Source organism: Schistocerca piceifrons, chromosome 3 (genome assembly GCF_021461385.2).
Source record: "Schistocerca piceifrons isolate TAMUIC-IGC-003096 chromosome 3, iqSchPice1.1, whole genome shotgun sequence".
Lineage (NCBI taxonomy): Eukaryota > Metazoa > Arthropoda > Insecta > Orthoptera > Acrididae > Schistocerca > Schistocerca piceifrons.
The window spans coordinates 916,432,732-916,446,058 of NC_060140.1; the positions used below are offsets into that span (position 1 = coordinate 916,432,732).

General features: G+C 44.1%; 1 protein-coding gene across 1 annotated transcript; it reads right to left on the reverse strand.

Moving 5' to 3' along the window:
* Window positions 1-2,988: 2,988 nt before the first annotated feature.
* On the reverse strand, window positions 2,989-7,901 carry LOC124789395 (cuticle protein 18.7-like). Its single transcript, XM_047256731.1, has 2 exons — window positions 7,836-7,901; window positions 2,989-3,607 (listed from the first exon to the last, which is right to left on the reverse strand). The coding sequence occupies exons 1-2, from the start codon at window positions 7,845-7,847 to the stop codon at window positions 3,122-3,124; spliced, it is 498 nt and encodes a 165-aa protein (XP_047112687.1). The 5' UTR covers window positions 7,848-7,901; the 3' UTR covers window positions 2,989-3,121.
* Between the last annotated feature and the right edge of the window lie 5,426 nt (window positions 7,902-13,327).

A 13,327-nucleotide genomic window follows, 5' to 3' on the forward strand; every position in this document is an offset into this window, starting at 1 on the left:
TCGAACCTTCGGCAGGAGGGGCCACGCAATTCGTGACATGGCGCCTCTAACCGTGCGGACACTCCGAGGAGGCAGTCCACAGAGCCATGGACCCAAGTTTTCAACAAGGCATTGCGCACGCTTATGGTGGCTCCATAAAGGTGGGGTTTGTGTTTGTATGAAATGGACTGAACCGATCATTGACTGGAAATGTTTATGTTCGGCTACTTGGGGACCATTTTCAGCCATTCATGGGCTTCATCTTTCCAAACAACGATGGAATTTTTTTGGATAACAATGAGGCATGTCACCAGGACACAGTTCCTTGCGATTGGTCTATTGGTCTGAACGGTTCGAGCGAATAGTTTGGCCACCCTTACCGTCTAACATAAATCCCATCGAAAAAAAAAAACAGACGACATCACACACACATCCATGCTCTAGTCAGGATTCGAACCTGCGACCGTAGAGGTCGCGCGCTCCGAGACTGAAGTGCCTAGAACCACTCGGTCATAGCGGCGGGCTCCTTCGAACATTTATGGGATATAGTCAGAAGGTCAGATCGTGCACGAAATCCTGCACTGGCAACACTTTTGCAGCTATGCACGGCTGTAGATGCAGCATCGCTCAGTGTTTCTGCAGGGGGCTTCCAAGGACGTGTTGGGTCCGTGCGAGGTCGTGCTGATGCAGTACGCCCGGCGAAACGAAGTTCAAATGGTTCAAATGGCTCTGAACACTATGGCACTTAACATCTGAGGTCATCAGTCCCCTAGAACTTAGAACTACTTAAACCTAACTAACCTAAGGACGTCACACACATCCATGCCCGAGGTAGGACTCGAACCTGCGACCGTAGCGGTGAAACGAAGTCCAACACGGTATTAGGAGGTACACCGCGACTTTAGTCACCTCATTCTATATGAGTACTCTGTCGTAGAGCTTCTGATGGCTACATTGTCTCTGTGCATAAGTAGTAGTGTCAACATCTGTTAAATCCATAGTACGTTTGTTTTTAGATGTAATGGAACAGCAAATGACAAGTGACCAATTACTCTAGTTAATATATAGCTGTACGTTGTTTCATCAGATTCCAAATGCAAGTAAAAAGTAGCGTAACAGAGAAATCTGATAACGGCATGATTTGAACAGCAAGTGTTTTCTTTGAACTCCATCTGCTTATTTTTCAGTTCAACTTATTTGTAGAATAGAATGCCAATAGACATATTGCTTCTAAAGAAGCTTTCTTTTCTGTTCTCGTATTCTATTGGAGCCGTGAATAAATCTTAGGAGCTGAGTTAGGCATCACACCGTCCAAGTTGTCTTAAATAGGACCGTCATCGAATATGGAAGGAAATGTCATGTTACAAATGGTTCAAATGGCTCTGAGCACTATGAGACTTAACTACTGTGGTCATCAGTCCTCTAGAACTTAGAACTACTTAAACCTAACTAACCTAAGGACATCACACACATCCATGCCCGAGGCAGGATTCGAACCTGCGACCGTAGCGGTCACGCGTTTCCAGACTGTGGCGCCTATAGCCGCACGGCCACCCCAGCCGGCTGTCATGTTACACATCTCGATATGGGATAGGGGTACGTTAAACATACTGAAGGAGGCGCATTATAAGTTCAAAAATTTAAGGATGTATAAGAGTAACATAAGAAACATCAGAAGATTAAATGTGAAGGAAATGCATTTGGTTGTCACTTTCAAAAGATTGCGAGTCTCATACGCGTTTTTCGTGTATCTACAAACAGAGAGACAGATGTTGTTGTTGTGGTCTTCAGTCCTGAGGCTGGTTTGATTCGGCTTTCCATGCTACTCTATCCTGTGCAAGCAACTTCATCTCCCAGTACCTACTGCAACATACATCCTCCTGAATCTGTTTAGTGTATTCATCTCTTGGTCTCCCTCTACGATTTTTACCCTCCACGCTGCCCTCCAATACTAAATTGGTGATCCCTTGATGCCTCAGATTATGCCCTACCAACTGATCCCTTCTACTAGTCAAATTGTGCCACAAATTTCTCTTCTCTCCAATTCAATTCAGTAACTCCTCATTAGTTATGTGATTTACCCATCTAATCTTCAGCATTGTTATCCTTTCGAAAGCTTTCTTCTTTCGAAAGCTTCTATCCTCTTGTTGTCCAAACTATTTATCGTCCACGTTTCACTTCCATACATGGCTACGCTCCATACAAATACTTTCAGAAACGACTTTCTGACAGTTAAATATATACTCGATGTTAGCAAATTTCTCTTCCTAAGAAACGCTTTCCTTTCCATTGCCAGTCTACATTTTATATTCTCTCTACTTCGACCATCATCAGTTATTTTGTTCCCCAAATAGCAAAACTCCTTTACTACTCTAAGTGTCTCATTTCCTAATCTAATTCCCTCAGCATCACCCGAGTTAACTCGACTACATTCCATTATCCTCGTTTTGCTTCCGTTGATGTTCATCTTATATCCTCCTTTCAAGACACTGTCCTTTCCGTTCAGCTGGTCTTCCAGGTCCTTAGCTGTCTCTGACTGAATTACAATGTCATCGGCGAACCTCAAAGTTTTTATTTCCTCTCCCTGGCTTTTAATTCCTACTGGGAATTTTCCTTTTGTTTCCTTTACTGCTTGCTCAATATACAGATTGAATAACAGCGGGGATAAGCTACAACACTGTCTCACACGCTTGCCAACCACTGCTTCCCTTTCATGCCCCTCGGCTCTTACAACTGGCATCTGGTTTCTGTACAAATTGTAAATAGCCTATCACTCCCTGTATTTTATCCCTGCCACCTTCAGAATTTGAAACAGATTATTCGAGTCAACATTGTCAAAAGCTTTCTCCAAGTCTACAAATGCTAGAAACGTATGTTTGCCTCTCCTTAATCTAAGACAAGTCGTAGAGTCAGTATTGCCTCACGAGTTCCTACAGACAGACAAGAAACTGAAAACTTCACAATTAACTGTCCAGTAGATTTCAGAGAAACTTCTAAGGAAACAGAAAATACAAAGCAGCACTTCCTTTATTTATAAATTACTTTGTACATGTTAGTGGGTTCATCATGTGCGATGGCGTCCCAGACGTTCGCTGAGAATCCGAAGAATAGAGATATCTACACAGGTTTCTTTGCAGTCGATCTAGCCATGGAATATGCCGGCACGGGCCTTGGCTTCCAGGTGGGCAGCAGCGTTGGCTGCCTTCGCGGCGGCTACCTCCGGGGTGTCCAGCGGTACGCCTCCAGGCCCGATGACGATGTTGGCGGGGCCGTAGCGCGCGTAGCCCAGAGATGGCGCCACGACGGCGGGGGCGGCAGCGGCGTAGCCGACAGCGGGGGCGTAGCCGAAGGCGGCTCCGGCGGCGGCTGCGGCGGCGTCGGCGGCGTTGGCGGCGGCGTCGCGGGCCTGCGTCTGCGCAACGGCGGCCAGGTGGGCACCCCTGGCGGCAGCCACGGCAGGGGTGTCCACTGGCACTCCGCCGGGGCCGATCACGATGTTGGCGGGGCCGCCTGGGGGCACAGCGGCGTAGGCGGGGGCGTAGGCGGCGGGGGCGTAAGCGCCGGGGATGCCTCCGGCAAGGAAGCCGGGCTTAGCCACGGCCACCGCCAGCAACGCGCTCAGGACAACCTGCAAGTGCACGCCCATTAATATAGTCACACCAAACGTTGTTCTATTTGCCGTACTTTCTTTTTACAAAAGATAATATAGAGCAAAGCACATTAGTTCTGCGCAATTGGCCACCCAAACTTTGCCACTTATTTCAAACCTGTGTCTTAATTCCCTTCGTGTCATTACAACTGTCAATTACCCCAAAGTCGTATGCATGGTCTCTCCTTTACTAATGTTTTTATCCGGTTGCTCTTAGTTTCTGAGTAGGCAGAGGTGGCGAATCAATCTCACGATTTCGTAGAGGGACGCGGAAGACCACCAAGTATGCACACAGGGGTTGGATAGTGTACGGGAATAAAAGTCGTTGCCCAAAAGACTAGAGTTTTGCTCCCCCATCAACAATTTGTTCAATAGACATAAATCACAAGCTTGTGAAGATCAGAAAGGAAACAGACTGTGTCCTTTTCAAAGCATCGATCACACATTAACGTGTCAGTCTGATTAGCTGCTTGGTAATGTGTGTGCCTAACATGCAGTTAGCCTGGGTCCGATTCCCGGCTGGGTCAGAGATTTTCTCCGCTCGTGGACTGGATGTTGTGCTGTACTCATCAACACTGACACGCAACTCGCCAAATGTGGTGCTACGTGAAATAAGATTTGCAATCCGGTGGCCGAACTTTCCTGGTTGGCGCCTCCCGGCCATCTGTACCACATGATCATTTCATTTTCTTTTTAGATAAGCCTTAAGCGTTACATGTAACTCAAGGAAAAGATAAATCCGGATGGCTAGACAGTGATTTGAGCTGCTGTCTTTCCCTCCAGAGCCTTACACCTGAACCATCTTGATTGGGGTGCCGGTACCGCGATTCGATCCTGATCTTCCACTGTGTTTCAGAAGCTAACTTATTACATGTTTAGCTCCATACAATCGTCAAGGAGTTAAAATCTCTCCTCCATCTTCAATAATACTATATCGAATCGAAGGGGGCTGAAGCAGCGTAATGACTAGCATCCATCCTTTTTACATGTTTGAAACACTTGAGGTACATTTTCAATAGAATAAAATAGTCACTGGTTTCCGAGTTGTTTTAGCAAACCACTGCTATTTCTTTCAACAGTTTCTCCATAACAGTCTCTAGTAAAATATTTCAAAACATGGTTCAGATGGCTCTGAGCACTATAGGACTTAACTTCTGAGGTCATTAGTTCCCTAGAACTTAGAACTACTTGGACCTAACTAACCTAAGGACATCACACACATCCATGCCCGAGGCAGGACTCGAAACTGCGACCGTAGCGGTTACGCGGTTCCGGACTGTAGCGCCTAGAACTGCTCGGCCACGCTGGCCGGCAGTAAAATAGTTATCAACAAGTATAGCCTTATTCTCAATATCAGTCCAGAGCAGAGAGAGAAAATGATCATCTTCCCTATCCAGAAAGAGAAAGCTGCAGTACTCAGTTGAACGAGATTTAAAAGGAAAATTGCGTGTGATTTTGGTTGAAAAACCTTTCGACATTCTCCTCTCACTATTACTGAAAACACAGAAAGAAATTCGTTGCGAAATAAGAAACACGTATCTCGTCGTTTGCAGAAACATCACTGATAGAGGGCGGTAGAGCAACATATGACCCGCAGATAGCTCTCCAGCCATTACCCGAAAACTACCTTTTCTCAAAACTCTTCACCGTAACAAAGCACACAATCAAACTGAGGAAAACTATTCCGGATCACGAATGCCAGCAATTTCGTATGATGGATGTTACTAACGACAGTAGATAATTTTTGTTCATTTCGGTTGAAAATACTTCACGATGATCAAAGCAGAGAGGAAATAAAATGAGAATTGGAAATAGTAAGAACAGCTTCTTTGAAAAAGAGTGAATTAATATCGAATATAAATTCAAATGTTAGGAAGTGTTTTCTGACGGTGTTTGTATCTAGTTTTTCGTCATACATAAGAGAATCGTGGGTGACGAACAGTTCAGACAAGAAGCAGATAGAAGCTTTTCAAAAGTGCTGCTATAGGAGAATTCCGATGATTAGATAAGAACATTGTACCACCAATAAGGTGTACTGGACTCAATTGGAAAGGTGCAGTGCATGGGAATCTACTGCCAAAGTTCACTAAAAATTAGGAATTGGTTGATAGGAGACATTTGTGGCAGGGAAGGGGTGGCGTAAGAGGGCGTAAGAACTAATCAGAATTTTAGAGGGAGTCCCGACTTCAATAAGCAGTTTAAGTAAGTGGCTGGTGTAGTTAGGAAGAGGCTTACAGACCAGCATGGCGTGCTGCATCGAACCAGTCTTTGGACTGAAGGCCACAATAACGACAATGGAAGTTACACCCCGTGATATGAGTTAAGAACGTGGCGCCGGGGTAGACAGATCAGACTCATAAAACTGTTTGAAAATGAAAGCGATCTGAATGTCTGAAGACCAGCAAGTTATTTCAGTGTTGATAAATATTACAAATATCTGAGGCTGTTCAGATAAGGGTTCTTTGACTACCGAAGAGTTACTCGCTACAATTGTACAACATTCGAAGAACGAATTTCTGTAGAATGAAATAAATCCTACTGATGTAGTCTGTTAGAGTAAACAGCCAACTGCTCGGTCATTCTGAGTAGTTGACCGTTGGTCCCGTACTGGTTTATCTTCTTGGTGTACTGTAAGGTTCTGCGAAATATATTCCAAGGGAAGACACTGCCTAGTGTTCGGGAGGACGTCAGTTCACATCCCCGTCCAGCCATCCTGCAAGATGCGATTTCTCTAAATCGCTTTAGGGGATACCAGTATCGTTATTCCAAAATGGTATGGCTTATTTTCATCCCTTTCCTTCCTCAAACACAGCTATGGTTCGACTCTAATGATTTTGTCGTAACGGGGCCCTTACTCAGCCTTTCTCTCTTCCTTCGGCGAAATATAATCTTAGTTAAATAAGAGCGAACTAAGCTGTTGCGTTTACCTCAAAAATCAGTTTCATTTCCCATGTTGTTGTTGTGGTCTTCAGTCCTGAGACTGGTTTGATGCAGCTCTCCATGCTACTCTATCCTGTGCGAGCTTCTTCATCCCCCAGTACTTACTGCAACCTACATCCTTCTGAATCTGGTTAGTGTATTCATCTCTTGGTCTCCGTCCACGATTTTTACCCTCTACGCTGCCCTCCAATGCTACATTTGTGATCCCTTGATGCCTCAGAATATGTCCTACCAATCGGTCCCTTCTTCTTGTTAAGTTGTGCCACAAACTCCACAAGAAAGAAAATGGGTATCAGACTAGAGCGTTTGCAACTTGAAATAACAACACCGCTTCTTAGGAAATGATGCATACAAAGACGGTGTTGTCAAACATTCTAAGCTATTATATTGATAATGCTACAAATATGTTATGTAATAATAATTCAGGTGATACATACGTAGTTCGCAGAGATTGTTATCTGCACTAGCCTTGCGTACGTACGTTGTATTGCTCTTTTCCATAAGAACAGCAGTGAGTACTTTGTGCTCCCATGTGGAGTCTGACTGTTGTTAACACTGGACAGCGGATGCAAAAGAAGGATGAACTAGCGAGTACTTCCAAAAAATTACGATTTCGTTCTTTCTAGATAGCGGCAACATACTTAAATGAATTCAATATAATGTTGATGTATGTAGAATGAGAATGAGATTTTCACTCTGCAGCGAAGTGTGCGCTGATATGAAACTTCCTGGCAGATTAAAACTGAGTGCCTTTCGCGGGCAAGCGCTCTACCAACTTTTATTATTTTTTTTAATCTCATTTTGTTCGCTTTTGTTCGTTGCATCTGTTCGGCGCGGACGTCGTAAGACATCCGTTTAAGTTCGTTGTCGATCGATTAGCTCAGTTTTTTTATTAAAGAGGGCTGCTAACCCTCTGACCGATCACGCTGAGCTACTGTGCCGGCTACCAACTGAGCTACCCAAGCACGACTCACGCCCCGTCCTCACAGCTTCACTTCTGCCAGTACCTCGTCTCCTACCTTGCAAACTTCACAGAAGCTCTCCAGGCAGGAGAGCTCGGGTAGCTCAGTTGGTAGAGCACTTGCCCGCGAAAGGCAAAGGTCCCGAGTTCGAGTCTCGGTCCGTCACACAGTTTTAATCTCCCAGGAAGTTTGATGTATGTAGCTGTATACACATGTCCAGCGCCGAGGACTACAACCGTCAACGGTGTAGTATTCGAAAGCAAGTTCCCTCCCACGTCTTGCAGGTGGAATTCGAGTGGACTCACCAGGGCCTTCATGATGAGGGTGAGGTATCCGGAGCCGCGACCGATGCGAACCGAACAGTGGCAGCGTCTCGGCGCCGGCCACTATATATACGGCAGCGGTTGGCGATGCGGCGACGTGAAAGTAGCGCGGATGGCCTTCCAGCGGAGTTCTTCCCTGGGCGTGATCCGGGGACGGCCGCGGCGCAGCGCTGCCCCTCTGCTGTGACGCAATGTCTAACGGCGTACGGTAGCCGCCAAGTGTGTCCCCGCCCACCGGTACACGCCTACGTCTAGAAGGGCGTGCTGAAGAGCGCTCATCCCGGATTCAAACACAGTCCTCCTACGTTAAATACTCATTTACCTAACTGGTTCCCTTTCAGGTCAATGTCCTCTGTCTAACATTCCTCCATTAGATTCAAAACCTGAAGAGCCTTTCCGGAAAGTCTTCGGAATATGCATCTGCAGCAGTCATAGCAATTACGATAGATTACTTTCCAACCGTTTATTTCTAGGAATTTAGAGGGTGTATGGTACGAGGGTAACCCCAAAAGTAAGGTCTCCTATTTTTTATAAGTACATAGAATTGTTGATAGAGCACTGAAAGACCTAAGTCGAAACAAGGCCCCGGGAGTAGACAACATTCCATTCGAACTACTGACAGCATTGGGTGAGCCAGTCCAGACAAAACTCTACCATCTGGTGAGCAAAATGTATGAGACAGGCGAAATGGCCTCAGACTTCAAGAAAAATATAATAATTCCAATCCCATAGAAAGCAGGTGTTGACAGTTGTGAAAATTACCGAACTATCAGTTTAGTAAGTCACGGCTGCAAAATACTAACGCGAATTCTTTACAGACGAATGGAAAAACTGGTAGAAGCTGACATTGGGGAACATCAGTTTGGATTCCGTAGAAATGTGGGAACACTTGAGGCAATACTGACCCTACGACTTATTTTAGAAGCTAGATTAAGAAAAGGCAAGCCTACGTTTCTAGCATTTGTAGACTTCGAGAAAGCTTTTGACAAAGCTGACTCGAATACTCTCTTTCAAATTCTGAAGGCGGCAGGGGTAAAATACAGGGAGCGAAAGGCTATCTACAATTTGCACAGAAACCAGATGGCAGTTATAAGACTCGAGGGGCATGAAAGGGAAGCAGTGGTTGGGAAGGGAGTGAGACAGGGTTGTAGCCTCTCCCCGATGTTGTTGAATCTCTATATTGAGCAAGCAGTAAAGTAAACAAAAGAAAAATTCGGAGTAGGTATTAAAATCCATGGAGAAGAAATAAAAACTTTAAAGTTCGCCGATGACATTGTATTTCAGTCAGAGACAGCAAAGGAATTGGAAGAGCAGCTGAACGGCATGGACAGTGTCTTGAGGATATAAGATGAACATCAACAAAAGCAAAACGAGGATAATAGAATGTAGTCAAATTACGCCGGGTGATGCTGCCGGAATTAGATTAGGAAATGAGACACTTAAAGTAGTAAAGGAGTTTTGATATTTGGGGAGCAAAATAACTGATGATGGTCGAAGTAGAGAGGATATAAAATGTAGACTGGCAATCCCAAGGAAAGCGTTTCTGAGGAAGAGAAATTTGTTAACATCGAGTATAGATTTAAGTGTCAGGAAGTCGTTTCTGAAAGTATACGTATGGAGTGTAGCGACGTATGGAAGTGAAACATCGACGATAACTAGTTTGGACAAGAAGAGAATAGAAGCTTTCGAAATGTGGTGCTACAGAAGAATGCTGAAGATTAGATGGGTAGATCACATAAATAATGAGGAGGTACTGAATAGGATTGGGGAGAAGAGGAGTTTGTGGCACAACTTGACTAGAAGAAGGGATCGGTTGGTAGGACATGTTCTGAGGCATCAAGGGATCACCAATTTAGTATTGGATGGCAGCGTGGAGAGTAAAAATCGTAGAGGGAGACCAAGAGATGAATACACTAAGCAGATTCAGAGGGATGTAGGCTGCAGTAGGTACTGGGAGATGAAGAAGCTTGCACAGGATAGAGTAGCGTGGAGAGCTGCATCAAACCAGTCTCAGGACTGAAGACCACAACAACAACAACACCTGTTTATTTATTAAGTGGTTTACGTCAGTTTACAGCTTGAACATTTGCTATTTTTCGACAAAATCACCATTTCTGTCAATACATTTTTGTAGACGCTGTGGTGGTTTTTGTATGCCCTTGTCATACCAGCTCGCCGCCATGCTGTTCAGAAAGTAATGAACCTCTTCTTTCTCCTCGTCTTCGGAGCTGAATCGCTGGGACCAAAATAACGCTGATAGGTACTGTGAGACTCTGAAAAAATTCAAACGGACAATTCAGAACCGGAGGAGAGGTTGAGCAAGGACGTACACATTCTCCATGACAACGCTCGCCCACACATCGCTCGGCAAACCGTTGCTCTCCTGCAACAGTTTCAGTGGAACATAATCAGCCACCAACCCTATAGTCCTGAGTTGTCGACCAGTTCCCTACGTTAAAAGAACATTTCGCCGGAAAGCGATTCAGCTCCGGCGACGAGGTGAAAGTAGAGGTTCATAACTTTCTGAACAGCATGGCGGCTATCTGGTATGACATGGGCATACAAAAACTGCCACAGCGACTACACAAATGCATCGACAGAAATGGTGATTATGGCGAAAAATAGCTAAAAGTTCAAGGTGTAAACTGATGTAAACCATTGTAGAAATAAACAGATCTGCCGGCTGTGGTGACCGAGCGGTTCTAGGCGCTTCAGTCCTGAACCGCACGACTGCTACGGTCGCAGGATCGAATCCTGCCTCGGGCATGGATGTGTGTGATGTCCTTAGGTTAGTTAGGTTTAAGTTGTTCTAAGTTCTAGGAGGCTGATGACCTCAGATGTTATGTCCCATAGTGCTCAGAGCCATTTTTGAATAATCAGGTCTATGTATTTATAAAAAAAAAATAGGAGACCTAACTTTTGGGATTACCCTCGTATATATTAGTTTTTCTGTTATCTTTTCGTCACAAGGAGGGGGCGCGAAATTATGTTTTCGTCGCATCGGGATGGGGGGCGGAGACAGGTGTCACAGTTATGTAAAACATAAACGCAGCCATTGGAGATGGACCATGCGCATATGATATGAATACATTATCAAATTCTCCATGATTGAAAAGCGCTGCTCCTTCATAACTGTGTACTGAATTGATAAATAACCATTCCATTTCTTATACAGTTCTTCAAAATAAAATAAACGTCTTTTTAGGAAGTTTAGTGATTATTCATCAGTGTACAGGGTGTTCGAAAAATGCCGTTACAAACTTCTAGAACGTATAGAGGGGAATGAGTACATAATATTTTGAATAGGTTCCCATGTTTCTAAACGTACTGTTTCAGTGCTACAGCCGTTTGAAAACATATTTGCGAGGCAGGTATGAAACAAGATAGTCGTGGTGTGTTTCTGCTACCAGTCACTTTTTATTTTATGTTTAATCTAACATAATGCAACGCGTTTCGAATATGTTTTGTTCATTTTCAAGCGTTTGTACATACATCGAGAAATGTTACTTAAAATAAACAATTTTAAACTAGATTAATCTTGAACACTTTGTTTTTTACTGCAGCTGCTTGTGTGGCATTTGGGGGGAAGGAGGGGGGGCTTTGTATATCTAGAGATCGAAGTCAGTGATGTCTTCTGCTGTTTATCTTCTTTGTTATTGACTATGTACCTCACAGCCTGTATCTGGTGCAGATAGATTTGCATCAGTTATGTGTTACGAAAATAGTGTGAAAGGCTTTTATATGACAGTTGATCACTTACAGCTACATCCTCTTGCTGCTTCACTTGTATCACTGGTGTAATGGCGGAGCTGTTGATTGACATTATACTATTGCACATTATATTTTGTCACTGAATGTCACTGCACAAATTGCTTCGATGTTATACACACAACACAAGATGGCAGACTGTAGCATGTGAATCTGTATCGATTACCGAGGTTTTGTATCGATATTCTTGGTTCTAGTCGATTATTTACATTGACATTTCGTGAATCTATTTAGTTAGAACTGGCTTAAGACTGTAGAAGAATTTTGAGTTTTTGAATACGGTTATTTCATTAAGAATGTTATCTCCATGCCTTGTGCTATGTATGAAAATTTCCATTTCTTCCATGATATCCAATTTTTATTATTTCCTACTTTGTGTAAAATTTTTAGGTTGTCTTCGATTTTCAAAGGGTGGCCTATGTCTTTAATGTGAGTTGCTACTGCTGATTTGTTACATTTATCAAGTCTGTAGCAGTCTAAATGTTCTTTGCATCGGGTTCTGAAATTTCTGCCTGTTTGGTCGATATAATATTTATTACATTGGCTGCAGAACTTTCTTAATTATTGAAACCCAACAAACAATTTCGCTATAGACGTTTATGAATGTACATGACTATGAGGTATCTCCAAAAAAGAATTTTATGTAAACAGCGCGCACCAATTTATTTATCTGCACGTGAAACGTCGAATGAGTCTACTTTTAAAAGCTGTAGAAACATAACTGTTTCTCAGAACAGTTTGACACATGATTTGTCTTACTGCACAAAATGCACAGATATCAAATTTCTTTGAAAATGGTGGCGTTTAAGAGACAGACTGGGTATTTTTCGTCTTGTTGTTTCTGCTCACTTCTCGGCTGAGGCTCCATAATACGGGGTGAACCAGAACACCAGTGACTAACTTTCTAAAGCTGCTCAGGGATACCTTCTGGGCGTTTTGGTGGCAAGCGCCCCACAATATCCGGCGGCTCGTTACAGACTAACACTGTTGTTACGGCTTATTCAGTTCGTTGCTACAATCACTCTTGTTCCTAGCAAATACTTTCATGGCTGTAAAGAGGCCTGTAATGTGAAATTACCATATCATACAACACACAAAACAGAGCAATGCAATAACCCTCACACGACCGAGCGAAGTGGCTCAGTGGTTAGCACTCGCATTCGAGAGAAAGGCGGTTCAAACCCACTTCCGGCCACCCTGATTTACGTTTGCGGTGATTTTCCTAACTCGAATCAGGTAAGTGCTGGAATGATTCCTTCCCTAATCTGATAGGACCAATGAGCTCGCTGTTTGGGCTCCTCCCCCCGAATCAACCCACCAAACCTCACACGACGCACGTACACTTTCATGAGAGTGGGTTCAGTTTGTCTTGTCAGCGTACAGTACGTACAGCACGTAACAAATGCTGAATTGTTCCTTGTAGGTATTGTTCAAAATGTCGACCACCATGATCACGGCAGAGTGTACAGCGATGAGACATCGACTGTCGTACGCGCTCAAGAATTCCAGTAGTTTGGCGTATTACTTCGTCAGCTGAGATAATCATAGCAACCAGGTCCCTGAAGTACCCGCCGGATTCTCGTTAAGTAAGCTATTGGCATGCCCCTAGAAGAGGAAGTCCACTGGTGTCACGTCTGGTGACCAAGCTGACCATGATACACGTCCACTGCGACCAGTCCATTGTCGTCCAAACCGTACTGCAATGT